Consider the following 27,474-nt stretch of genomic DNA (forward strand, 5'->3'; position numbering starts at 1 on the left):
TTTAAGGTAGGTCTTACAGAGTGAATCTGAGTTTGTCATGTGAAAAGGTGGAAGAATGGCACTCTAAAAAAATGGAATAGCATGTGCAAAGCTTAGCATTGGACAGTTATGGTGCATTTGGAAAACAGCAAAAAGCAGATGAGGCTAAAATAATTCTAGTTGACAGCATGGTAGCGTGGAGAATGGAAAGAGTAGAGATGAATGGCAGACAGGAGAGCCAAGTAGGAGGCTGTCTCAGTAATTAGGCAAGAGCTGAGGAGGGCTTGGACTAAGGAAGGAACAGTGGGAATGAAGACAAGAAGCTGAATTCAAAAAATATTTTGGAGGTAGCATAAGCAAGATTTGAGAATGGATTAGTTGCTGCAGGGAGATCCTGGAGTGAATGCAGTCCAGAGTTTAGGAGATGTGGAGGCATGATGATCCATTAAATGAGATGGCAAATACAGGGGGTAAAACAGGTTTGGTATGTTCAGAGAGAAGGTGGCAACTGATGGCAAAAGCTGGGAGAAACACCAAATCCACGCCTATGGGGAAATGGAAGTGGAGAGGATGAGACTTAACTTTATCTGTAATACTTTATTCTTCTTACCTCAAAAATACCTTGAAGCATTTGTAAATATCTGGGGTGGTACACACAGGTGCTTGTATTAGTTTCCATAGTTTTCAATTTCCCCAAAATCAGTGGAGTTAAATTAAATAACCTATCAAGCATTTGGAGTACCTACTATGTGCTTGGCACTGTTCCAGGCATTTGGGATATTTGCCACCTTCTACCGGCCTCTTCCTTTCAGCAGTTACCAGGCCTGGAGTGCAGAAACGGTTTCTGGTTCCAGCTTGGTCACCTGAAAGTCGCTTTTCCTCCCTGGGTCTCTTTCAGCTCTAAAATCTCATGGTTTAATACTGTCACATGGTTTAATACTGTTACAGTGTTACACACATTTCGGTCCATTGGCATAAACAACTCCACGCCGGGAGTGTACATGAAGGGCTGACCTACTAAAAACCTCTTCCTAGTGGTCCTTCATACCTCAGCCTCCCACACTACCTTAGCCCAGGCTAATAGATTTTCCTCATGGGATTTCAAATTTGCAAGGGAATCTTGTTCATTTTTTTGGTAATGGGCGACGGGTAGAAAATTATATGGCCTAATTCGTCTAATCAACAGCACCAACTTCTGCACATTCAGTACCAGCTGTTTGAGGCGCTGCGGCGAGGACAGTTAAAACAAAACAGAAATTGCTGCCTTCTTGCAGTTTACGGATGGAGATAAATCAAAAGATCTATCCAGTGGAGGGAGATAGATCAAAAGAAAAAAAAGACAAAGACGACGTAGTGCGTCACTATGACGTACGACAAAGCTAGTTGCGCAAATACTAGTCCTCCGACTCCTACAAAACCTAATCGCTAATCATCCCTTCCGGGTCACCGTCATCCCTGCCGGGTTTCAGACTCCGCTCACGGCCCCGCCTTCAGCCCCTGGCCCCGCCCACGATCTGACGTCGATTTTCCAGGCCGCGCCGCATTGACCTGGCCAATCGAAAGCCGAAGAACCTGCTCGGGCTCCGTTAAGCCCCGCCCCGTGAGTCGACGCGCGGCGACGACGATGGGGCCGGGGCGCTGTGTGGCGCGGCGCCTCGGCACGCTGCTGTGGCGTAGGGCCCTCTTTCCGGGAGCAGGGCTAGCGGCAAGCGCGGGGCCCCGGCTTCAGCTGCTGGCCGTGGGGCGGTTTCCAACGGGACCAGGGCTCGGCCAGGCCTGCCTGGCCCCCGACCGTGCGCGCGGCCTGCATGGCGGGCCAGGCGTGGAGGAGCTGGCGGAGCGGGCAGCCGGCGAGGGGCGCCCCGAGTCAGGCACAGCAGGTAACGGGCGTGAAGGAGGGCGGCGGCGGCCCCCTCGAGGCAGCCAAGTCCCAGCTGAGGAGGCTCTGAGGTTCCCTCTTGATGCATTTCTTTTGGAGGCACAAAACTCCTACAGCCCCAGAGCTGGAAGGGACTTCAGAGGTTGTTGGTGTCAACTTTGCTGTTTCGCAGTGAAGAAACTGTTAAGGCCCAGAGATGAACTGACGTCTCCAAAACCCCAGGGGTCCGGACGGTCACACCGGACCCTTGGCGTTACGATCTCAGCGTCCTCATCCCGCTTCACACTCTTCCTAGGGTCTCAAGAAATGGACTTGTCGAGAGTGTCGGGGCGTGAGGATTCTGAGGAAGAGCCAGGGGCTGCGTAGGAAGCGCTACTAGGAGATGGGGCCGGTTTAGGTCCGCTAGTTATTGTAAGTTTTTAGAAACTTGAGAGATGGTAAACAGATCACATCTGTGAAAAGATAGAGTGTAAGAGAGAGGTCGTAGTGGACTTAGTCACTAGGGCCTTGGGAGTCAGCTTCAGAACTTAAGAGATCTATAAATTTACAGGCTCTAATACTCCAAGGTGAAGAACAGAATATCTAAATCTCTACAGAAAAGAAATTAGATTTTCAAAGATAACAGTTGTTACATAACCCAAATGGCTTTTAAGAAAAACCTGAGGGTTCAAAATGAGAATAGCTGTTAATATTTTAGCTCTGTGGGTTGATTTGTGGCCACACTTGTTCTGCTAGGCTTCTTTCTTCATCCCTCAAGTGAAGGTTGTGGACCAGACACTACCTAAGAGCCCTTCCAGCTCACAGTTCTAGTTCTGTGACCCCTTATGGCTGGGATTCAGTTTAATATACCCCAGGATATCACCACCTCCCCAGCTTGTGCTGCTGTTTTTCTTGCTTTGTGTAGCAGTTCTGTGTTTGAGGTGTTTTGCTCATTTCCGCAAGTACCGGTGAACAGAAAGTCATTTGTTGCTGATGTATGGTTCTACTTGCATGTGGCTATAGGAAAGGATGTCTGGTGGTTCTGTGTAACCTGAGCACCTTTCTCATAAAAGTTGAGCAGTGCTATATGAAACCACTGCCCAGCTTCGACTTCCAGGAGACCCGGGCCCTGCTATCTTTTAAAACATTTTAGATCTTAACGCCCTCACGGAGGAGCAGTTTCACTGTCAGCTGCCTGTGTTTCTGGGTGCGTACAGTGTCTGTCTTCTACTTGGCCACCTGACACAATCAAATCTTTGTGCATTTCAGATCATACTGGTCCCAAGTTTGACATCGATATGCTGGTTTCACTTCTGAGGCAAGAAAATGCAAGAGACATTTGTGTGATCAAAGTTCCTCCAGAAATGAAATATACAGATTACTTTGTGATTGGTAGTGGAACTTCCACCCGACACTTACATGCCATGGCCTACTACATTGTGAAAATGGTAGGATGCTTTCTTTTCTCTTTGGAACTATTAACAGAATGGAATAGTGTCAGTGCATCAGGCTGAGGAACAGCACTTAAAAAGTAAACCCATCATATGAGATTATATAAGAAACCCAGATTTTCAGAATTTGCATGAGTGTTCTATGTTCTTTGATAGTAAAAGGTTATGGGGACAAGTATCTAGTGCTAGTGAGTCAGGATATTTCTAATTCTTATCTCTTGTGACCACAAGGAAAAAAATAAAAAATAACCTGAGGCAGGCTAGAAGACAGTATAACCCAGAGGGATTTCTAGAGCAGCACTGTCCAGTGTAGTAACCACTAGCCACATGTGGCTGTTCAATTATAAATTAAAATTAAAAATTCGTTTCTTCAGTTGTACTATGCACATTTCAGGTGTTCAGTGGCCACATGTGGCTAATGGCTATCATATTGGATAACACAACCATAAAACATTTCCGTAATTGCAAAAAGTTCTATTGGACAGTGCTAGCCTAGAGTTTAATTCAAATGTTTGAGCATGTCCAGTGTTCCCAAGCACTGTGCTGGGTATGGGGAAGATAAAAAGATTTATTCCTCACCCTCCGAATTCACAGGTCTAGTTGAGGAAAGGGAAGGCAATTCATTTTCCAACTGGACTGAATATGAATCAGAATGAGGAAGAAAATGTACTTGGAAGCCTTTAGCTGATTCTGATACTACTCTGCAGGGGAACATACCTCTCTCACCTTGTTGAAAATTGGTCATAGAGGGGACAGATAAGACCAAAAGAATAGCTGAGATTGCCTAGAGAAGGGTGGTAAAATAAGAAGGGGCTGAAAACAGAACCCTGGTGCAACATGGCAGAGCAAAAGAAGATTCCAAAAAGGGGGTAGTTGGAGAGACAGACAGAGAACCAAGAGGGCATGGAGAGGGGTTAAAAGACAGGGCCCCATGGTCTCTGTCAGATGTAATAGTGGGACAGAGTAAGATGAACACTTAGGAGTGACCGTTGGACTTGGAGATATAAAAAGAATGATAGGTTTTTCAGAGAAGTTTATGTGGAAGAGGAAGGGCAAGGGAATAGAAATTACTTTCACAAAAATTTTAGATGAGCAAGGAGAAAAATACAAAGTATTTTGTTGTTGTTTGTGGTAAAATATACATAACGTAAAACTTAACATTTTAAGACATTTTTAAGTGTATAGTTATTCTATTCACGTTGTGCAACTATTACCACCATCCATCTGCAGAACGCTTTTCATCTTGCAGAACCGAAACTCTGTACATATTAAGCAATAACTTCCCATTCTCCCTCCCCACCAGTCCCTGGCAACCACCATTCTGCTTTTTGTCTTTATGAATTTGTCTAGTTTAAGTACTTCATATGAGTGGAATCATACCATATTTGTCCTTGTGTGACTGGCTTATTTCACTTAGCATGTTTTCAAGGTTCATCCATGTTGTAGCATGTGTCAGAATTTCCTTCTTTTTAAGGCTGAATATTTATTTTATTGTATGTCTATACCACATTTTATCTATTCATCCATTGATGGACATTTGGGTTGCTTTCACCTTTTGGTTATTGTGAATAATGCTGCTATAAACATGAGTGTAGAAATATCTGTTCATGTCCCTCCTTTTAATTTCAGAAGCAGAATTGCTGGATCATGGTAATTCTATTTTTAATTTTTTGAGGAACCAACATACTCTTTTCCATAGTGGCTATACCACTTTACATTCCCAGCAGCAGTTCACAAGGGTTCCAATTTCTCCACATCTTTGCCAACACTTATTTTCTGGTTTGTTGATAATAGTAATCCTAATGGGTATGAAGTGGTATCTGGTTGTGGTTTTGATTTGCATTTCCCTATTGATTAGTGATGTTGAGCATCTTTTCATGTGCTTATTGGCCATTTGTATATCTTTGGAGACATGCCTTTTCAAGTTCTTTGCCCATGTTTTAATCAGGTTGCTTTTTTGTTGTGAAGTCGTAGGAGTTATCTATATATTTTGGATATTAATCCCATATCAAATATGTGATTTGCAACTATTTCTTCCATTCTATAGGTTGCCTTTACACTCTGTTGATAGTGTCGTTTGATGCACAAAACTTTTTAATTTTGATAAAGTCCAATATATCTATTTTGTTGTTGTTGCCTGTGCCTTTGGTGTCATATCCAAGAAATCATTGCCAAATTGAATGTCATGAAACTTTTCTACTGTGTTTTCTTCTAAGAGTTTTATAGTTTTAGTCTTAACATTTAGGTCTTTCTTTGATCCATTTTGAGTTTTTGTAGATGTGTAAGGTAAGGGTCCAGTTTCATTCTCTTGTATGTGGCTATCTAGTTTTCCCAGCACCATTTGTTGACAAGACTGCCCTTTCCCCATTGAATGAATTTGGCACCTTTGTTGAAAATCATTTGACTATATGGGCTCTTTATTTTATTTATTATTGGTCTGTATGTCTATTTTGATCACTGTTTTGATTATTACAGCTTTGTAGTAAGCTTTGAAATTTTACTACAGTTTGAGAGCTGCAACTGTGTTCTTCCTTTTCAAGATTGTTTTTGGCTATTTGGAGTCCCTTTTAGATTACATATACGTTTTAGGATGGTTTTTTTTTATTTTTGCAAAAAAAAAGTCATTGGGATTTTGATAGCGATTGCATTGAATTTGTACCTAGCTTTGGGTAGTATTGACATCTTTACAATCCATGTATACAGGGTGTCTATTTATTGGTGTCGTCTTTAATTTCTTCAGCAACATTTTATAATTTTCTGTGTACAAGTCTTTTGCCTCTGTGGTTAAGTTTATTTCTAAGTATTTTATTCTTTTTGATTCTATTGTAAACAGAATTGTTTTAATTTCCTTTTCAGCTTGCTCATTGTTAGTGTATAGAAACACAGCTGGATTTTGCATGTTGATTTTGTATCCTGCAACTTTGCTGAATTCATTTATTAGTTCTAACAGTGTTTTTGTGTGTGGAATCTTTAGGGTTTTCTACATATAAGATCATATCATCTGTGAAGAGAGATAATTTTATTTCTTCCGTTCTAATTTGGTAACCTTTTTTTTCCTTGCTCTAATTGCTCTAAAACTTCTAGTACTATGTTGAATAGAAGTGGCTAAAGTGGGCATTCTTGTCTTGTTCCTGATCTAAGAGGAAAAACTCATTCTTTTGCCATTGAGTATAATATCTGTGGGCTTTTCATATATGGCCTTTATTATCTTGAGGTATGAGTGTTTTTATCATGAAAGGTTGTTGAATTTTGTCAGATGCTTTTATTACATAAATTTGAGATGATCCTGTAGTTTTTGTCCTTCATTTTGTTAATATGGTTTATTACATTGATCTATTTTCATGTGGAACCATCCTTACATTCCAGGAATAAATCCCACTTGGTTGTGGCGTATAATTCATTTAATATGCTGTTGAGTTTGGTTCTTAGTATTTTATTGAGGATTTTTGTATCAGTATTCATCAAGGATATTGATCTAGTTTTCTTATAGTGTCTTTGTTTGGCCTTGGTATCAGAGTAATGCTAGTCTCATAGAATGAGTTAGGAAGTGTTCCCTCCTCTTCAATTTTTTGGAAGAGTTTAAGAAGAATTTCTGTTAGCTTTTGTTTAACTATTTGGTAAAATTTACCAGTGAAGCCATCTGGTCCAGGGCTTTTCTTTTTCTTGGTTGAGTTTTTTTCCCCCTCTCTATGTTCTCCTTTTTTTAATTGATAGAAATGTGTTGGAAAGTTTTTGATTACTGATTCAATCTCATTACTATTACTGAATTGGTTTATTCAGAATTTCTGTTTCTTCATGATTCAGTCTTGGTAGGTTGTGTTTCTAGGAATTTGTCCATTTCATCTGGGTTATCCAGTTTGTTGGCATGCAGTTGTTCATAGTACTCTTATAGGTCCTTTTTATTTCTCTAAGTGATGTCCCCTTGCTTGTTTCTGATTTTAGTTATTTGGGTCTTCTATTTTTTTCTTATTCAGTCGAGCTAAAGATTTGTCTATTTCATTGATCTTTTTGAAGACCCAAATCTTGGTTTCATTGATTTTTGTCTGTTTTTCTCTGCTCATTGTTTCCTTCCTTCTGCTAGCTTTATTTGTTTTTCATTTCCTCATTCTTGAAGGTGTAAATTTAAGTTGTTCATTTGGGAACTTTCTTTTTACATGTAAGCATTTATAGATCTTGATTTCCCTCTTAGCACTGCTTTCACTGCTTCCCTAAGTTTTGGTATGTTGTGTTTTAATTTCATTTGTCTCAAGATATTTTCTAATTTCCTTTGTGGTTTCTTTGACTCATTGGTTTCTTAAAAGTGTGTTGTTTAATTTCCACATATTTGTGGATTTTCTAGTTTTCCTTCTGTTGATTTCTAGTTTCATTGTGATCAGAAAATATATATGATTTCAGTTTTTAAAAATTTATTAAGACTTGTTTTGTGGCCTAACATATGATCTATCCGGGAGAATGTTCCATGTGCACTTGAGAAAAATGTGTATTCTGCTGTTGTTGGGCAGAATGTTCTGTTAATATCTGTTAGGTCTAATTGCTCTGTAGTATTTGTTCAAAGACCTATATTTCCTTATTGATCTTCTGTCTGGTTGTTCTATCCATTATTGAAAATGGGATATTGAGTCTCCTATGTTATTGTGTTGCCATCTATTTCTCCCTTCAATTCTGTCAGTTTGTTTCATGTGTTTAGGAGCTCTAATTTTTGGTGATGTATGTTTATAATTGTTATCATTTTGGTTACTTGACCCTTTTATTATTATATAATATCCTTTGTCTCTTTTAATAGTTTTTGACTTAGTCTATTTTGCCTGATATTAGTATATTTGTTGTTTTAGACCATTCATGGGATCTGTTGGGAATACAGACATGAGGTAAAACCCCATTAATATTGTCTTGAAGGTAGATGAGATGGAATCAATAGAACTGAGAAGATATAGCCTTAACACAGGAAGGCAGCATCTACTTCCCTGAGAGTGAAGGGAAGCTGGGATGGACAGAAGGGATGATATAGGTGAGGACCAGATGTTGAGTGAGCTTAGGCCTCAGAGATGCCTTTGTGAAGAAGTAGGATGGCCCTGTCAGAGGGCTTGGGCAGGAGAATTCAGGATTGAGGTATAGAAGGAGATGGATAGGATTTAGGGGGGAAATAGTTTCCCTGTGTTATTAATTATGGGGCAGAGTATAGCTATGAGGAATGAGTAAGCTAGTTCCCAAATTAAGACCAAGAAAAATACCTCCATTCCTTCAGTAACAGCAGACACTTTCCCCATCCCCTCTCCCTTTAATATATGACCTGGCTTTTTTCAGTACAAATACCTGAAATGTAAAAGTGAGCCTCATGTTAAGATCGAAGGGAAGGACACTGATGACTGGCTGTGTGTGGACTTTGGTAAGTTATTTTGGCACGTTTTACAAATAAACATTTGGTATTACGCTAATCTTGAACTATTTTCAGTTGCAAAAGGAGTGAGATCAAATTGCTGAGTTTTTCCATGTAAAATTTTTGAAATTTAAAATAGTTTTATTTAGTTATAACCCAGGTGGTCTTATTCACATATGAAATCCTCGCCTAACCTGGTATATATATTACTAGCCATACAGGTCAGAAAGATGGTGAGAACAGAATGGATAATGTGGTAGAAATGGGAGAGATCTCTTAGAGGTGGTAGAAGGCTTGGAGTACATGTAACCTTGGCCTTAAATAACTCAGATCAGGTGAAGGGGAAGGGCATTCTAGGCACAGGAAAGGGCAAGAGCAGAGGACTGGAATTTTGAAAAGACCTAATGAATTTGAGCATTAATGTATACATAGTTTGAAAGTATTTCCCCACAAGATACTTATTACAAAGGGAAAAACAGTAACTGTCAAGAACTGTGAAGGGTCTGAGATTTTATCTTACTTATAAGCTAACAAGTTAGCTGGCCAGTTTCATGCGTACTGGTAAAAGACTCGAAAGTATTCCAGGGTTAGAGATGAAGGACAGTTAATTACTCACAGCAATAGCAGTAGCCAGCAGTGGCAATTTTGCACCAGGTTCCCTGAGCCCCAGCTTCTGTAGAGCAACACAGGACCAGATGACACCTGCACACAGTTCTAAGAGAGGAACGCTGACATTAGGGTATCCACATCTTTTATAATGGGCAGGAAAGTAGGCCTGCATTTGCTCTGGTGGAAGACACTTCTTCTGCCAAGGCTGTAAGTCAGGGTTTCTCAGCTCTGTCACTATTAACGTTTTTGAGCAGATAATTCTGATGGGGGTGGGAGGAATATCCTTTGCATTGTAGAATGTTTAGCAGTATCCCTTCACCTCTCTACCCCTCAATTCTGAAAATCAAAAATGTCTCTGATTGAGAACCACTGCTGTAAGGACACCTGCTCTTTGACCTGGAGGGAGATGGTATCTCTTTCTGAGACTCTTTGCCATACAGACATCCTTGAAAAGATAGTCCAGAACAAAAGGCAGTCAGTGCTTTCCTCAGAGGATGTGCAGAAATGTGATACCTATGGAGAATTGTGTCCCCAGAGAAACCTGACAGACCCCACCTTTAGTCACTTGGCTAAAGTTAACATCACCAGTAAGGTGACATATTGACATCATGTGCCTCTTGTATGATGCCCTGAGAAAAAGCACAGCATCGCTTCTGCGGTATTTTTGCAGGATGGGGTCCACAATTGGCAGTTCTAACAAGTTCCCAGGTGGTGCCAATCTGAAGTCCACACTTTGAGAACCAGTGCTCTAATTGTCACAGAGGTTTGTGAGATCACAAGAATAAAAGCAAATGAACTGCTGCTTCGTTGTAACTCTTATCTGTCCTTGATAGGCAACATGGTGATTCATTTGATGCTTCCAGAAGCCAGAGAAACCTATGAATTAGAGAAATTATGGACCCTACGTTCTTACGATGACCAGTTAGCTCAGATAGCACCTGAGACATTACCTGAAGACTTCATTCTTGGAATAGAAGATGACACTTCATCCCTGACTCCAGTAGAGGTCAAATATGAATAAAATGATATAAACTGCTTTAGTCATTTCAGATTTGGATTGAGTCACTTCTTAAAAATATAGCTTCTAAACCCTGTCTCGTTCGTTAGATTGTTGTCAAAACAGGTCTTAACTATGGGCACTCATTCTAACTGACATGTGGAAATGGTAGGTAAATGAGCTAATTCTCACAGCAAGAATCAGTACGTTGAAACTAAAATTTATACCTGAGATCCCAGCAGGATTTCCTGGAGTTAGCACTGACCCCTGTGCTTAACTCAGGCTCTCTGCTCAGAGTTTAATTTTGCTTAAATCTTATTCTGTAGAATGGAATAGCCAAAATTTTTATAAAATAAAGCAAAAAACATAACCACCCCACTGGTCCTATTACTTAAAACCTATAGTTTTTAGTTCATATGCAACAGTGTTACCAAGGTTCACAGTAAGTACCATGAGATGGAGAAAATAATTTACTAGGAGATATTGGTGCTTACCTTGAGACTGACATAGTATTACTAAAAATCTATTCAAGTTTATAGTTTGACTAAATTCAGAACATTCACATTTATTTGAAAAACCAGAAATAAAACATAGTACATACCACGCTGCACCTAATGATGAAAAACTTTATTCTGCATCAAGGTATCTGGAAAATGAAGCTGCATTTGGGGCACATTACAGTTGAGGAATGATCCATATGCGGTGAGTACAAAACTCAATTACAGAATTATTTCCTACCTATTACCAGATACTCCATTACCAATGCTTAATTGAAAGTAAAATATGATTTGCCATACTAAAAGGCTAGAAGTGAAAGATGACAATTTAAACCAGCAGATATAAATGTAGCACCTATCTGTATAAAAAAACCACAAAAAACAAATATTGGAAAAATCAAATACTAAGAAAGAGCTCTGGCCTTAAGTGCATCTCACCTGAAATCCAACCAGAAAGCCAGTCCATGATTTTTTTTTAGCAATTCATTGTATGAAAAAAAATTATGAATTGTTAGATGAATTCAGTGACAGAAGGGCACTTTTTGGCTAAAACTACAAAATAAACTGGTTTTCTGAAAACATTTAGGAAAACATTTCAAGTCATTTTCAGAGTGTCTAATTGATAAGGTGATCTTCAGAAAAATGAGCCTGTGTAGAAATTCATCTTGAAATACGAATGAGGCAAAATGATTTTTTTCAAGGGTTATTATATATGCCCTTTAGATCAGTGTAATATGATGACTGTGATCATTTAATGAACAAAAGAAACACAGAAACAATTCTCAGAGCAGCGTGGCCTTGGAGACCACCCACACCCACATAATTGTACATCCCGGGGCTTTGCCATCAAGCTAAGGAATGGGCAAATGAGTTCAGTATCAAAGGTCAAGTGTTGTATCACAGTCATTCAAATTATATTCCAAAAATTATTTGCTTGTATTCCCTACCTCTTGACTTATTATCAAATAACTGGTTGCAGAGAATACAGAAATCCTGCTGCATTTTATGTGATATTTTAGGTGGCCTTTGATTTCTCTTGATTTATCATTGTTTTAAAAATCTTCAAAATAGCTTAGTGAGGCTCATGACTGTGCCTGGCACATGGAGATGTAGCCTTTTATTGCCTTTAAACACTGTCACCCCATCTGACTGCCCCATTGGTCTTCACAAAGCAATTCTTTTGAAGTCTGCTCAAAGTATAGACCATCTGGTCTGAAGTGGATTGGCAAACTAAGCATCTTGTAAGACAAGCTGAAGCTTGGTTTTTGCCAATCAGATTCAAGTCCACAGGGGCTGCATCTTTTCACTGATGTACTTTCTTTAGGTAGTGATAGTCAAAAGCACAAAGCATTTATGCATTCAATCACGTAGCTGAACAAAAAAACTGAAGTCTCCTGAAACCATTTCAACTAGCCGTTCCAAAACCTCCTGCAACCACTTTGCTCTGTTAGTACCATCAAAAACTTTCCCTACCATAAACGAAAAAATAAATGGTATTGCTGCTCTCCAAATATAGGCACTGCTCCATATCATTGAACATTTATTGGATTTGCAAACTAATAACTGTGTCAAAAGCCTCAAAAAACCTGAAATTAATTTTCCAGCTTTACTGTAACCAGCGAGAAGTAACTTTTTTTTCTCAGTTATTTGCCTGTTACCTAATTAAATTTTATTTTTTAAAAAACTGTTGGACTTTTATCTTTATAAAGTATATAAAATTTTCAAAAAAAAAAAAAATTTGCTTTCATTGCATTACTGAATACCTGAGGTAGTTGAGTAAAAAATGCACGTTTAATACCCCTGCCACCACCATTCAAGCACTTCCCTTAGGTTATTCATGTTAGTGTTAGATAATAAAACAGAATAGTTTTTCTCTGCTAATAGCTTCACATTTAAGTTCCTGTAATAATTCTGTTCTGACCCAATTGTAACAATTGGACTTAGGAGTAATCTATTTTTATTTGATGAATTTAGTGACTGCATCATTAAGCCAATTTCTGGCATTATGGGGGAATATTAAGAAAAATTAGACTATTTGTTATACTGAGAATACAACAAAAGGGAAGTGCAGAGCTCCTCTCTTTCCCTCCCTCCCCCCCTTATTTTTTTTTTTTTTTTAAAGCTGGGTGTCATACATTTCAGAGAGCATAAAGTATACATTCTCACAGAGACAGGAGTTCGAAAGTTGCCTGGTCCTCAGAAACAACTGGCTAGGTAAAAACTTGTGCATGTGATTCTGGATGGGGGTTCAGCGCCCGTCTGTTGGTTAAGCAATCTGTCTTTGGTTTGGCATCTGCCTCTGTGGTAGGCTGTTTCCTGAGCCTTTACTTCCGTCTTGACTGAGGTGGTCCACTTTGCAGAGCTTTCTGCTGTTGGTGCTGCTTTACCTGAGTCAGAATTTCCTGAATTTTTCTCTGGGCAACCTGCAAAAGGAGAGAGCTTTGAAATTTCTACCTGATCAAAAGTTACTTCAAGTTATTTTACTCTTCCATTTCAACAACTTCAAATAGAAATTTACTTAAAGATTAAAGATACATACTAATTAGTTTAGTTTGCTAGTAGAGTCTCTGAAATCACCTGCTAAAAGGGGGATTAAAAGTGTTAAGCACCAAACAACCTTAAATATTTATATGGGGTTGGGGGACCCATGGGAGAATTGCTTCCATTTGAGAAAAAAGTAAAAGAGCTTGCTTATCAACATTAGAGCCCACTTGCCTGGCAAGCATAGAAGTGACCAGTTATTTTAACAACCACTTGGTCATTCTCATCAGGCGTCTGGTCACGAGGGACAACAACTTCTGCACTTGACAAATTTTGGAGCTCGTTCACCTGAAAAAGATAAATACAAATCACGATAAGTTGAGTTTGTTTGTTTTTTTAATTACCATTTCCTGAGCACTTGCTGTATACCAAACACTAGCTATGGCTTTACAAATTTCATCTAATCCACTAATAATTCTGTCAGGTTATTAGTATTGTCTCCATTTCAAGGTGATTAAAACTAAGGCTTAGCCAAAGAAATTGACTTGCCCAAAATTACACGAGTAAATGGCAGAACCAGATTCAAATCCTGAAAGTCTGATTCCAAAGTGTACACTCTGAATCACTTCAAAATTGTAAATAGCTTTGAAAACGACTTAGAAGTTACATGTGTTAAAGAGAAACTGGAAACCCTTTGCTTCTTTGTTATAAAGGTACAAGTTATACAGGTAAATGAAATTTTTAAAAATTTTCTTTCCATGTCATTGAGCAATAAAAATAAAAAGTTTAAGTTATATCAACAGAAAAATGCTAAATGCCCCTTATAAATGAGACAGTCCTCTCACACAAAGTGCTCTGAAAGAAAGGCATTACTGTCACTAGTGGCTGGCACCAACACTCAGATAAGAGGAACAAAAGGCAGTCTTCTCCAAACCTTGGCCCAGATGGTCCTGCTTTTTATAAATTAGCCAAAATTCAGGGACTTGGAACTCCTAAGTACCTTTCAACGCTTTCCCTTTCATACCACTGTGCACAGGTTTTGCTGAAGTACTTGCCGTTTTGCCTCCTTTTCCAATAACTCTGCCAGCAGCAAAGGATGGCACTCTGATATGAGCTTCAAGTTTCACCTCTTCTTTAGGACTAACAAAGTTTTCTTCTTTAATTTTTCCATAAATTCTTCCCTGAGCCTACAGATGAGAACATATCCTATCAGTGTCATTCATGTAGGAAACACAAAACGTCCATTAACTTTAAAGATGGCCCAAATCCCCTGCAATAGCCCTTTGCAGTGATACATCTGCATTTGATAGATTGTTGAAGGTCACATAAGACACAGAGAAATTAGGAAGACCTTGAAAAGGCTGAGAATAACTACACATCACAGAGAAGGCAACTGAATGACTGATGAAACAAGAATAAACCATATTCTTCTGACAAAAACAGTTAAAGACAGTTAGTTGTCAGCCTAACTAAAAATAGATAATTTTTGTGGGCAAATGGCCATTTGCTCTCCAAGTCCTGAAAGGTAAAACCTCTCCTGCTGGCAATAAGAAAGTAATTGCATTTTTCTTGAGCAAGAAACTGGGGAAGAACTACAGAGCCAGCTGTGCCAGGCTCACAAGAACCAAGCTGGTGTCTAAATGGGCCAGTGAGAAACCTGCTGAGATAAATATTTTCTATTTAAACACGTTTCTTCATCTTAGCCAAGTGATTTCTACTTTGAATAACAAGGCTACAAAATCAAGTTAACATACACTTGTATAGTCAACACATCCTGTCACATGCTGCATACAACTAGAAGTTATACATAAGAAACCTCTCCTGTTATGTACAACTGCTAATTTGCTCTGGTGTACACCAAAGTAAAGTTAGAGTTGGTTTAATCTGACAAGCTGCCAGGGCAAATCACAAAAAAGTATCAGACATATTTTCATTGGTACAGAAATGATAAGCTCATTTTAGGGGATTACAGAAAAAACAATCCATTTTGGTACTCTATATTCCCTTCATCCTCAAAGTCTCAGGCCACAGATGTAGCTATTGACACAAAGGACACTAGGGATATATATCATCCTCCAAAACAGAAGCTCTTGAATTCATAAGAAAAAATATGGGTTAGGAGGTTTACTGTTGTTAGATCTCTAAAGTAAAATCATTTGTGATTATCACTGATCATATAAATGAGATTTAAGCATTATAGCTTAAATATTCCATTTAAGATAACTGTATAACATTGGAGGATACAGGGAAACAAACTTTGAATTTCCCAGCATACAACCATTACAGGAGTTACAAGATAGTAATTCCATTTATCAAATAGTAAGAGCTCAGCACCAAGAAACATGCAATAATTGATGTTTGTATCTATCTTTTAAGATTTCAAACTAAAAGTGACTGACCCTGTAGGTTCAGGATAGGAAGCAGTTTTCAACATTTCTGACTTATGATTTGAACTGCCTGGACCACAAGGCTGGTGTGAGGGAGTAAATTTCTTCACCTGAGTTTGAGCCTAGCCAACTGCACCCACATCTCAAAGCACCTCCTTTTGTTTCCTGTTCTTCCTGTAAATGAAGTAAAAAAAACTTTGGATTTTTAGTGAAAAATGGCCCATAGGAAATAGAGATCAAAGAAAGTGAGTGTTTAAAAAGGGGGGAGGAGGGAACAGGTAGGCACTGTTACTAGCCACATTTTAGAGCTAAGAGAACTAAGGCTTAAGCTTAAAGAGTTGTCCTATTACACAGCTATTAAGTGGTAGGAAAAAGACATAGGTTTTGGATAAATTAGTTTCATTTGAATTCAGTAGTTGCTTTAACCTATAGCAAGCAAGACACCCATACTAAGTTTTATGGGAGAAATCATACACTCACAAGTGTGTTTTATTTGTGAATTGGAGGATTTGGCAGGGTCTTAGTTGGATCCACCCAGAGTCTGCTGAACCACCACCAGCACATTTATATGGTGCTTACTGTGTGTCAGGCACTGTTCTAAGCACTTTATATATATTTTTTAAACCTTATAACCTTTTTTAAACCATGCTCTTATCCCCATTTTATAGATAAGGAACTAGCCAGAGAAAGGTTAAGTAACTTGCCAAGTCACGCAGCGAGTAAATGGTAGAGCCAGGATTTGAACCAGCAGCCTGGCTGCCAAGTCTCTGCCCTGTATCACCGCTATACCACCTCTCAGTAGACAATGAGAGGCAGTCCAGCCCCAAAGGCCCCAAACTCCAAGAAACATGAGCAGTGGTTCATACTATGACAAATGTCACAAGAGTTCCTGCCATTTCTACCTCTGAAATTCAAAGGATTAGAGTGATTTGTGGAGAGACTATGGACAAGGGCTAAGAGAGTTAATCCAAGGGTAAGAGGAAAAGGGGGCATTGTAATTCAAGGTTAAGGCTTCTCAGGGACAAGAGGAAAAATTTGGGAACAAGTTTTCCAAGGAATATTAACCAGATGGGTTTATAAATTTCAGTCTTAATGTCTCACCTGCACATGTGATAACACGGCATTGACCAAATTCTCCTTTGGGAGATACATAAACCCAACAACCATTACAGAACTCTCAAAATTAAAACAAAGGCTTTTGGTTAATTTTTGAAATGCAATTTTAGGTATGTTTCTGGTCTGTTCTTAGTTTTATGAATTTCCATTGAGAGATTCTTTCTACTGAGTATTAGTTGTATTTAAGGGAGAAGCCAGGTTATGGAGTTCCTGAAAAGAAGGCATTAACATTCTCCACATCTATTCGTTTGTTACCTTTGCATAGACTCTAGAGCACATACCTTGAACTGAGCCTCTGGTGGCCCAGTGATAATCACCATCCTCACTTTAGCATCTGGTGCTTCAGCTGGAGCAATCTGTAACAGACCCATCGAGGGATTATGACACTTTCAGGTGCCACTGATAGAAACGTTACACAAACCAGCCTGACGTCGGCACGTGAATTACTGAAATGTAGAATGAAAGCCTTCTGGGAGGAAGTTATGGAGAGGCAGTGATTAATGTGGGTTCATTACTTAATGGCTCCTGCCATATACTGTGTACCTACACTGTGCCTGGCCCTAATATAAAAGTCCACATGCAGTCTCTCAGCTAGCTAATCCTCACTACATCCTGATGAGGTATTGCCTCTACTTTACAAATGAGGAAGCTGGGGGCTAGAGAAGCTGTTACCTGGTCCATGATCACACAGCTCCTGGAGCTGGAGGGAGAGCTGGGTCTGTCTCCACTGCCTGTGTTCCTAATCACTATACCAGTGGTGCTCAAACTGTAGTCTTTGGCCCACATGCATCAAAACCTTTCAGGCTTCCTGTATGTGCAAGTAACTGCTAAGTTCACGAATCTAAGATGATTGGTAAATTCCCCTAAAGTACGCTCATTGGAGTAACATATGCGATAAACTAACATTAATTTGGCAGAAGAAAAGTAAATTCAGACTTCAGTTTTTGCACAGTGTGTGAAATCACACAAAAAGCCTGGGCTGGGGAAACGTTGCAGAGACTGTTGATGGGAGAAGAAGCCAGCATCCCCTCGGTGTCATAGTAAGAAAGGGTTTTGGGTCCTGGCTGGTAGGAGTTGTTTTAAAAGAAAAAAAGCTAGATGTTTGTTGTGCAAGCAGCAAATTAATTCTAATTATTTAAAAAATACATTATTACAATATAAGAATAGGAAGCAAAAAAGAGTAAAAACCACCCCAAATTCTGCCACTCAATATGATCACTGTCAATTACTTACCTAGTCTACTAGACCTTTCCCCACGTTTACAATCAAAAGAATGTTTTTACTTTTCACGGAGTTATGCTTTCTCCCTCCCTTAAAATAAAGCTAATATTTCTGTCACCTACAGCCAAATTCATATTGTTCCCATTTTAAGCAGGGTGCTAATTCTGTGTCTATAAAATACGCAAATAATTACTTCCTTTAGTCCAAGCTCTTAGGATTATTCATGGGAAACCCCTAGAAAGAAGATATCATTCTTCCTCTTTCTGACTAGTTTTCTTTTTTAAAAAATACATTTGTCAGTACTGGTGATAGAGAGCTGGAGCTAAGGGCACTTGTACACTGAGCTTAGGAACAACCTAAATTTCTAGTAAGCAAACATAATCATGGTTTGGTGATACCAAATATATGCCTATTAAAGTAAGTACATATATGGAAATTTACATATATGTAACTCTAGCAGTGTTAAGAGTGGTGGTGAATCTTGCAGATTATGCATGTTTCAGACTTTTTGGAAACCAAAACATTTTAACCTCACTATAAAACCTCCATGAAAGCCAGAAAGAAAAAGAACCAAACATCTAAGTACCCAATTCTTTTTCTTCATGAAATGTTCATTGTAGTTTTTCCAGAATGAATCTACTAGGTTCTTTTTGCATGTGTCAAAGATTTATTTTTAACTCATTAATCAGAAAACTAGCAGGACAGTAAAGATAGTTCACACTTAAATCTTTTACCATTCCTTTCCCTTTACCCATTTATTTATTTTGGCTGCATTTCCTATTCACATATTTTGTTATCTTTTGCTACAAGAGAGCATATGAAGGCTATTTCTGTGTGTGCGTTTTGCTTTTTTATTACTTTAGTTTACATACAGTATAATTCACTCTTCTGGTAACAAATCATAGTTATGTAACCACCACCACAATCACAATAAAAACAGTTCCATCAGTCCCCAAACTTCTTTTGCTGCCTCTTTGTAGTCAGTTGTCTCTCTACCTCCAACTCCTAAAACCACTGATTTTTCTCTCCATCCCTATAGTTCTGTCTTTTCCACAACTGTCATATAAATGGGATCATAAACTATGTGGCCTTTTCAGTCTGACTTCTTTCTCTTAGCATAATACATGAGATTCATCCAAGTTGTTGTATGTATCAATAGTTTATTCCTTTTTATTGCTAAGTAATATTTATTGTATAGATGGACCACAGTTTATCCATTTGCCAGTTGACGAACATTTATTTCTTCCTATTTTGGGACAGTTTATAAATAAAGATTCTATAAACATTTGAGTGCAGTTTTTTTGTGTGTACTGTATTCTTTTAAATAAAAATTTTTGTATAAATTTTATAAAACATAACCAAAATAAAACCCACAATAGACTGATGTTTTCCTAAAGAAAGCTATCACTATATCAAGCCTTTGTCAACTTGTGTATTCCTTAAAACAAAAGGACCCGTATATTTGATATTACATTGTTTCTTGGCATATCAAAATACAGAATCTTCAGAACACACAATTATCTATTTGGTGGATATCATTAGTTGTCCTCTGATATTTGTTACCCCACTTGCCATAATACAATATTTAGCTGACCACACAATGGACTACATTTCCCTGCTGGCCCACCAGCTACGTCTGGCCTTGTGATGGAGTTCTCAGCAATGGAATATAAACAGAAATATCCTAAAGCAGCTAACAGGAAACCTCCTTAAGAGAAAGGTGTTCTTTATATCCTCTGCTCCTACTAGCTGGACCACAGGCTTGATTGTTAGAGAGCACTGAATAGTGTCATTTGGGACCATGAGGGACCAAGACCACACCTGGGGAAGATGAGTTAGAAGGAATCTAGGTCCAAAGACGTGGTGGGACAGAACCACAATACCAGCACTGTATTACCTCCAGACTACTTTTTTTGGAGAGCAAATTTAACTTAGCTTGTTTAAGCTACTGTTGTTTGGGGTTTTCTGTCACACCCTTATGTTACCTCAGGATAGACTGCCGCATTCACTTCAAATTATAAAGTGGCAAGACGACTCATGTTTCTGTAACTTAATGTATTTAAAGCACCAGGAGAGCCACAGTTGGCAGAACAGTACCTTAATAGAAGCTCCTGCAAAGCGAGAAAGCTGTTTGATGTGCTGCCCCTGCTTGCCGATAATGGCACCAACAGATAAAGCTGGGATAAACAGATGAACAGTCTCTGTTTCTGATTGCTGTTGGAAAATACAGAACATACATGCTTATTTGGTAGAAATCAGGCTATTATTGTTGGCATAGGGATGGGGACATTCTCATACAGCACGAGTTATTAGGATCGTTTTGGGAAGAACCACCACAGGAAGCTGACATGAGTTTACCTAACAGGTCAAGATCTCATATTCATCCTGAAAGCATCTGCATTTAAAATGTCACTTCTCTACAAAATTTTCTTAAACTTTAGAATGTCACCAAGTTACAGATTTAAAAGACATGTAAATGTTATAAAGTTTAAATGTATTAGAATAGAGGGAGAAGATTATGTTTAAAATTAAGTAAGATCCCCCATCACTATATCTAAGGTAGATTTTTAACCAGTAAGTGAAATCTGGGCTACACATCAACAAACATGACAGCATCCAAGGATACCAACTCCACACCTTATCCATGTAGATTTTGCTTCTTAAACACATAACTAGTGAACTATTTATTCTCAAAGGGAAAAACTCCTGGATCTCATCATATATGAGTAAATCGTGTAAAACCTTACCACTACCATTCAAAACTTATCATCCCCAAGCATAGGACAGGATTAGAAGAGAACTAACTCACTTTGGTGGTAAAATTCCATTAAGATTCTTTCCCATATAATTCTTTATTCCTTCCATTTCTGCCTTCCCTTTGCATCTTACACATGGACAAATTGGAAAACATTTTAAAGGCTAACTCCTAAAAGGTTTTTCATAAGTGGATTTTCTCTGTATACTTCATTCCTCCTTATCGTCCCACTTCAAACTAGCTGCTCCCTTCCTGAGTCTCCCTTCCAACAGTCCTTGCAGGGCTAAAGGACACACTCAGGAGAAGAGTTCACAGTGACTGGGTCCCACAAAGGCCAGTTCAAGGTTCAGGAATGTTACCAGTGAGCTAAAGGTTCTAAGATGCAGAAGCAGTGCACATGTTCGGGAAGTTTGTTTGCCTTCTAACAATAAGAAAAACATGCTTCCAAGGATAAGTTAATTTTAAGAACTTTATTTCAAGAAATATTTTTAAAATATTTTTATTTTTTTAGAGCAGTTTGAGGTTCACAGCGAAATTGAGAGGAAGGTACAGAGATTTCCCATATACGCCAAGAAAAATCTTAATGTGAGCCACAACTGAATAAACCACAACCCAAGTAAACCATAATATGCATTTGTTAAAAAAAAATGTGTACTTAGCAAACTAAGATTTCTAGAGATGTTAGAAGATATTTTGCAGTAAGAAATGTACACATGAACCATACTTGGTAAGACATACTTCATAGAATTCTCTCTTGAACCTTCTAATATTCCTATTGTAGGATACTATAAATCCCGTTCCCAAGAACTCAAGTTAATCCATCAATACTAATAAGTACACATACAGCCATAAAACAGCTCCAGGCTAATTTCTAATTTTTTAACCTAAACTCTTTTGCAAAATTCTTTATAAGTCTCAACAAAAACATGCCAACAGTTTTGCTTTCAAGCATCTCAGAAATGAGGGAAATCTTTAGAATTTGATCATTTTAAGCAGTTTCTGAAAATCTTAGTCAAAGAAAACAGCAGCACTGAGCTCTTTCCTTTTTATTGGATGTGGAAACAAATTTTGTGGCACTTGATGGTCCACCAAATGACATTGCCACTTTTGTGTGTGTGTGAGGAAGATCAGCCCTGAGCTAACATCCATGCCAATCCTCCCCTTTTTGCTGAAGAAGACCGGCCCTAAGCTAACATCTATTGCCAATCCTCCTCCTTTTTTTCCCTTTTTCTCCCCAAAGCCCCAGTAGATAGTTGTATGTCCTAGTTGCACATCCTTCTAGTTGCTGTGTGTGGGATGCTGCCTCAGCATGGCTGGACAAGCGATGCGTCCGTGTGCACCCAGGATCCGAACCTGGGCCACCAGTAGCAGAGCACGCACACTTAACCGGTAAGCCACGGGGCCGGCCCCGACATTGCCACTCATAACCACGCAAAAATTGCTAGTGGCATTAATGGCTCCATCTTCTCCCTGTAATCCCAGAGTGCAGGCAGAGAACCTGGAACACTAAGCGCCACAGGTCTGTGGAGAGATTGATGATCAACAGCAGAAGCACACGTATGGATGAATCAGTCATTCCATCTTACTTATCCCTCGACACAGACCTACCAGAAGGCTATTCCATAGGACATGGCTTAATCACACCATTTGGTAGGAATTTTTTTTCTTTTCAAGTCTTTAGTTTCCCTCCTCTGAAGCAAAGATTTTTTAAAAAATAAATTAGTAAACAAAAACACTAGAAATAATAAAAAGGCTAGGCTGGTTCTCTAAATAAAAGGAAAACTTTTTGCCTATTTACCAATTAAAAAATGGAAATGAGAATAGGGAAATGATATTAGACAAGATAAAAATTAAGATACAACGTCAATAAGTCTGAAAATGTCAAAAACTTGTTGAGGAATTACCAAAATCCATCAGAAAAACTTCATTGACCAACTATTAGCTAATTACCTAAAGTCTCAAGCCCCTATAGTTTTAATTAATTCTTTCAAGCCAAATGTTCAGGAAAAATGACAAAAACCTAGTGAAAAGGAAGACATGTTTCCTGGGGGAAAATGTATTAAATAAAACAAAACAAAAAACACAGGAGACTACAACAAGTAACATGTTCTTTTTTTTTTTTGTGAGGAAGATCAGCCCTGAGCTAACAACCACGCCAATCCTTTTTGCTGAGGAAGACTGGCCCCGGGCTAACATCTGTACCCATCTTCCTCCACTTTATATGGGACGCCGCAACAGCATGGCCTGACAAGCAGTGCATCAGTGCGCACCGGGGATCTGAACCCGGGCTGCCAGCAGCAGAGCGTGCACACTTAACCGCTACGCCACGGGGCCAGCCCCAGTAACATGTTCTAATTTGCTTTTTTACCTTAACAGTATACCTTGGATATTTTCCCATGTCATTCATATGTCTCTACCTCATTCTATTAACAGAATATTCCTTCAAATAGATATACCACAGCTGATTTATCTCACCCCTATTGTGTATGTGTGTATAGTTTTCAGTTTTCAACTAATTCATGTAATGCTGCAATCAAATTTGTACAAAAATTTTTGTGCCGTTGTACAAATACCTGTATTGCATAAACTCTTAGACCTGCTGAGTCAAAGGGCCTGAACATTTAAAACTGATAAACATTATAGAATTATACAAAAAGGCTCCCTCTCAGTCCACACAGGAAGGTGGAATTCCAGTGAAGATATTCATGGAACATTTGAATGCTACCTTTGTTTTTTATAAGAGTAGTGGGAGATGAGTGAGAAGCACACTAATGTAAAAACTCAGGTTTAAGAGAAAGTTAACTATGACCACGTGGCAGGGGTATAGAGCAACCCTGTGTGGAGAGTATGTGTGAGGTGCTGGGCAATACCTCGTTTGCACCTCACAACTGGTCCAACTGATGGAAACTAACAACATTCCCATTTTAAAGATGAGAAACTGAGCCAGAGAGGTTAAGTCACTTGCACAAGGTCATATGCTGACTGGGGTTGGAGTCAGGATTCAAACCGGGGCTTCTCTATCTCTTCAGCCATGTTCACAAAAAAAACAGTATGTGCCCTGCTTCCAATGGGTATGGATATGCTTTGAAATATATGTAGAGATGCAGAAGTTACTCTTAAGAAAAACGCCCAATAGAATTCTCATTCAAGGTTGCTGCCTTTTCCTAGTTGTATCACTCTTCTCTCGATCTGCCTTGATGTGACTTCCTTTTAGTCAAAAGAAATTTCTTATGTATAGTTGGCAAAAGCTTAAGCCTTTGATCATCAACATGTTAAAAAGGGCATCAGAGATAGTCCATTAAGAAATTTATTTTGAAGAATAGAGATAACTGAAGATTAAGAATGATGTAAAGGAGGTCAAAAGGTACAAACTTCCAGTTATAAAATAAGTCAGTCATGGGGATGTATGTACAACATAGTGACTACAGTTAGTAATACTGTATTGCATATTTGAAAGTTGGTACAAGAGTAGATCTTAAAAGTTCTCATCACAAGGAAAAAAAAATTTTAACTGTGTATGGTGATGGATGTTACCTAGACTTATGATCGTTTTGCAATATATGCAAATATCAAACTATTATGTTGTACACCTGAAACTAATATAATGTTTTATGTCAATTATACCTCAATAAAAAAAAATACCAAAAAAAAGATTAGTTTAATTGAATCACACACACAAAAAGGATTACTAGAACAAGGAACTGAAATCAACAGGTTTGTTGTGTCATCTGCATACACCCAACTTATGCATGTTTAAGATACTTTGTAACTTCAATCTAAGTGTTTCAATCTTTGTTTCCACCATGAGAATAAAATAACCACATCACAGAAAAGTTGTCAAGAAAAAACCCTGTAATTCCTTCATCTTTACCTGACAGTTATTTTTCTATATCTGAGGATGCTATTTTAAAGACCTTCAGAGGGGCTGGCCCTGTGGCCTATTAGTTTGAGAGTTCAGCATGCTCCACTTTGGCAGCCCGGGGTTCGGTTCCTGGGTACAGACCTATACCACTCATCGGTGGCCATGTTGTGGTGGCAACCTACATACAAAATAGAGGAAGATTGCCAACTGGTGTTAGTTCAGGGCAAATCTTCCTCAGCAAAAAAAAAAAAAAAAAAAAAAACCACTTCAGAAAAAGTTTGGTTTCCAATTTTTCACTAATTCATATAATAATGCAATCAAATCTTTAAACATAAATCTGTGCTCTTGTACAAATACTTCTAAGATTTTATGTAATAGAAATGCTAGGTCAGAGCATGACCATTTAAAATTGACAAATATTTCCAAATTTTCATGCTAATAAATTTATCTTACAGTAAATGTAAGTATCTTACAATAAATGCATTAAAGGGGGAAATCATTTTAATTCAAACCATGCCTTTCACACTTATGAAAAATAAAGCAATGTATGATTCTAGACCCTATGTCTAATTTTCTACAAAGGAAAATCATCTCAACTCTGCTCTTCTAAGTCTCTTCCTTTATCTATAACCCCAACAATGTACCTCCTATTTCCTATAAGTGTTATCCTAAAATTCAAGTCCAGGAAATATTCTTGACAAAAACCATCAGATTTTTTTCTGATCATTGGATTTTGTTTCTTCAGTATCTGTATAAATTGATGTACTATATTCTTTATAACTTGGTCTCTCTTTGGTATTCGCTATGTTTCCCAGGACATCATAACACACTGCAGGTCTTAATACAGTTGTCAGCTGAGTAAAATCTCCTTTGTAACTCTATAAGCATTCTTACAACAAACATACCAGAAGAGGTTTTCACCTTCCCACTCAACTCTTGACTGTGGAGATCTGTGAAAGGGGCCTGTCCTGCACAGCTTGGCCAAGTCACTTCTGTTGCTATTCATCAATGAAGAACACCAAATAATATTATTTCATTATTCAGAAATTCCAAGTCATAAGAACCAGTGCCTCCCTTTGGAAAGCCCCATACCTCACAGCTTGCCAGTGTGTTATGCAATTACCATATACCATTTATTCCACAGGGACACTTCAAGAACTTTCTTATTTTAATAACTGGATATACCAACTGAATTAATGCTGACATTGACCATAAACTGTGCCCAATGTTAGTATCAATTTATTTTGTCATTTTGCTCCTTACATTAAAACTGATATGTTAATCTTAACCAATTTTTTTTTAAGTAAAGATAGGATGTAAATATTTTATCTCACTGAGAACATCTATGGATGTTCTTCTGAATAATATACTTTTTTTTAGTCTGGTGGTGATAAAGATCCTTTTGATGATCAGACTAAATCTAATATGTGACTCAACCAGATCTGCCCCATTGTATTTTGCCATGACTGTATAATTATTTGTTTTCTGGGCCTTGTCCAGAAAGATTCTATGCCACTTACAGAATACACATAATCTAGCGAGATATAACAAAGGAGGTGAAGACAGAGGAGCATGGGGACCTGAACAGAAGAGATAAGATGAAGCCAGAAATGCCGTCACACAAACTTGGCTCTAAGTTTCCCAGCAACTAATTAAAAAAAAACCACCAAAAAAATCAGTTGCATGATTTACCATGTCTATAAAAGAAAAACTATTCATTTGCTTAGTAAAAACTACTTTTCCTGGGACTGATCCCAGAGAGCAACTTCTGAATGTCCTCAGAAGACTAACATAATAGGCCTCACATCCTTAAAGCAAAGTCCTGGAACCTCAAAAGCATAGCCTAAGCATGTGTCTTAGTCTGAAAGATACTGAAGTCCACTGTTATGAGAAAAGCTCAGAGGCAAAAACTATGTTGTAGCCTCAAAAGCTGAACAAAAAGCAAAATAATCTGACACAGTGATGAAAGGCTATTGATGCTTTTGTTCTGTTGATTTTGGAGGAGTAGCAGAAGGGTAGGAGGTAAAAATTTCAATACTGAGATTGAGAAAAAATTTAAGAGAAAAGTTGTGGGAAGCTTTGGAAAAGAAACAGTGATCAGTAGAGAAGGGCTGAGAGGACCACAATATAACAGAAAGAAGGGGCAAAGACATGAAGAAAGAATCAGTATGTAGACAGAAAAATGTTCTGTACTGGGATGAAAACAGAAGCCACAGAACCTGTCAAATAGAAAAAGCAGTGTTAGCAGGAGGAGATGGTGCCCTAGACTGATGGACAGTGATGTGTACTTTTGGCAATAGCACCTTAAAGTCGACTCATCAGATGTCTGAAGCTTGATGAAGACATTTCTGAACATCACCCAATTCCCCTTGCTCCAATTCCATGTCCACCAAGCATCTCCCTGACCATAAATTACTTTTCAAGGAAATTTCCCTCTGGGAACATAAGGCACCTGGAATAAACATCTTGTTTACTTGACAATCACTAAACTCGCTCTCTGGTACAAACCATTCTTATATGTGGTTCAGCATAGTAAGCCGTGTTTTCAGGATTTGGACACCCAGATAAGCAGATAATTGAATGTTTACTTGCAAAGCTAAGAAGCCGGAACAATGGGTTATAATAAGCCTCTTTCACCTGTGAATTTAAGTCTCTGAGATCAAGCTTGAAAAAATTCATCAGCATTATTACCCTTGTTACACATTCTTTGTACTTAAGTTCATGTTTAGCTGCATTGTCTTGAACCCTTCTTCCTAAACTTTTACAGGTGAAAGATATTCACAGGACACATGCTGCCTCCCAATGGATTTCTGCCAGATGCCTATCGGTAAAACTTCCTTTGGACTTCTTGGCAGACTCTATGCTATAGCTTGAAATAACAGAA

At 38.4% G+C, this 27,474-nt stretch overlaps 2 protein-coding genes across 6 annotated transcripts in view; one reads left to right on the forward strand and one right to left on the reverse strand.

Annotated features, from left to right (window-relative positions):
• The first annotated feature begins 1,593 nt into the window (after nucleotides 1-1,593).
• Nucleotides 1,594-10,318, forward strand: MALSU1 (mitochondrial assembly of ribosomal large subunit 1). Its single transcript, XM_058527223.1, has 4 exons — nucleotides 1,594-1,859; nucleotides 3,107-3,285; nucleotides 8,593-8,674; nucleotides 10,108-10,318. The coding sequence occupies exons 1-4, from the start codon at nucleotides 1,604-1,606 to the stop codon at nucleotides 10,293-10,295; spliced, it is 705 nt and encodes a 234-aa protein (XP_058383206.1). The 5' UTR covers nucleotides 1,594-1,603; the 3' UTR covers nucleotides 10,296-10,318.
• A 565-nt stretch (nucleotides 10,319-10,883) lies between these two features.
• Nucleotides 10,884-27,474, reverse strand: part of IGF2BP3 (insulin like growth factor 2 mRNA binding protein 3) — a 146,190-nt gene continuing 129,599 nt past the window's right edge. For 3 of the 5 annotated variants that reach the window (XM_058527205.1, XM_058527214.1, XM_058527218.1), the window contains 5 exons: nucleotides 20,071-20,187; nucleotides 17,034-17,108; nucleotides 14,305-14,436; nucleotides 13,484-13,597; nucleotides 10,884-13,191 (listed from right to left, as the gene is read on the reverse strand). In XM_058527205.1, coding sequence (XP_058383188.1) covers nucleotides 13,093-13,191; nucleotides 13,484-13,597; nucleotides 14,305-14,436; nucleotides 17,034-17,108; nucleotides 20,071-20,187 — 537 coding nt within the window. In that variant the 3' untranslated portion in view covers nucleotides 10,884-13,092. Of the gene's footprint in view, nucleotides 13,192-13,483; nucleotides 13,598-14,304; nucleotides 14,437-15,746; nucleotides 15,811-17,033; nucleotides 17,109-20,070; nucleotides 20,188-27,474 lie in introns of those variants that run through there. The other 2 variants (XM_058527209.1, XM_058527216.1) reach the window with 2 other exon arrangements.

Source organism: Diceros bicornis, chromosome 3 (genome assembly GCF_020826845.1).
Source record: "Diceros bicornis minor isolate mBicDic1 chromosome 3, mDicBic1.mat.cur, whole genome shotgun sequence".
NCBI classification, from domain to species: domain Eukaryota; kingdom Metazoa; phylum Chordata; class Mammalia; order Perissodactyla; family Rhinocerotidae; genus Diceros; species Diceros bicornis.

What these genes read in the sequence shown, in the direction of transcription:
- MALSU1 (XM_058527223.1), top strand. Translation starts at nt 1,604, where the DNA reads ATGGGGCCGGGGCGCTGTGTGGCGCGGCGCCTCGGCACGCTGCTGTGG. An exon ending in CCCCGAGTCAGGCACAGCAG is followed by an intron (nt 1,860 to 3,106) that starts GTAACGGGCGTG and finishes TGTGCATTTCAG; the next exon opens with ATCATACTGGTCCCAAGTTT. An exon ending in CTGGCTGTGTGTGGACTTTG is followed by an intron (nt 8,675 to 10,107) that starts GTAAGTTATTTT and finishes TGTCCTTGATAG; the next exon opens with GCAACATGGTGATTCATTTG.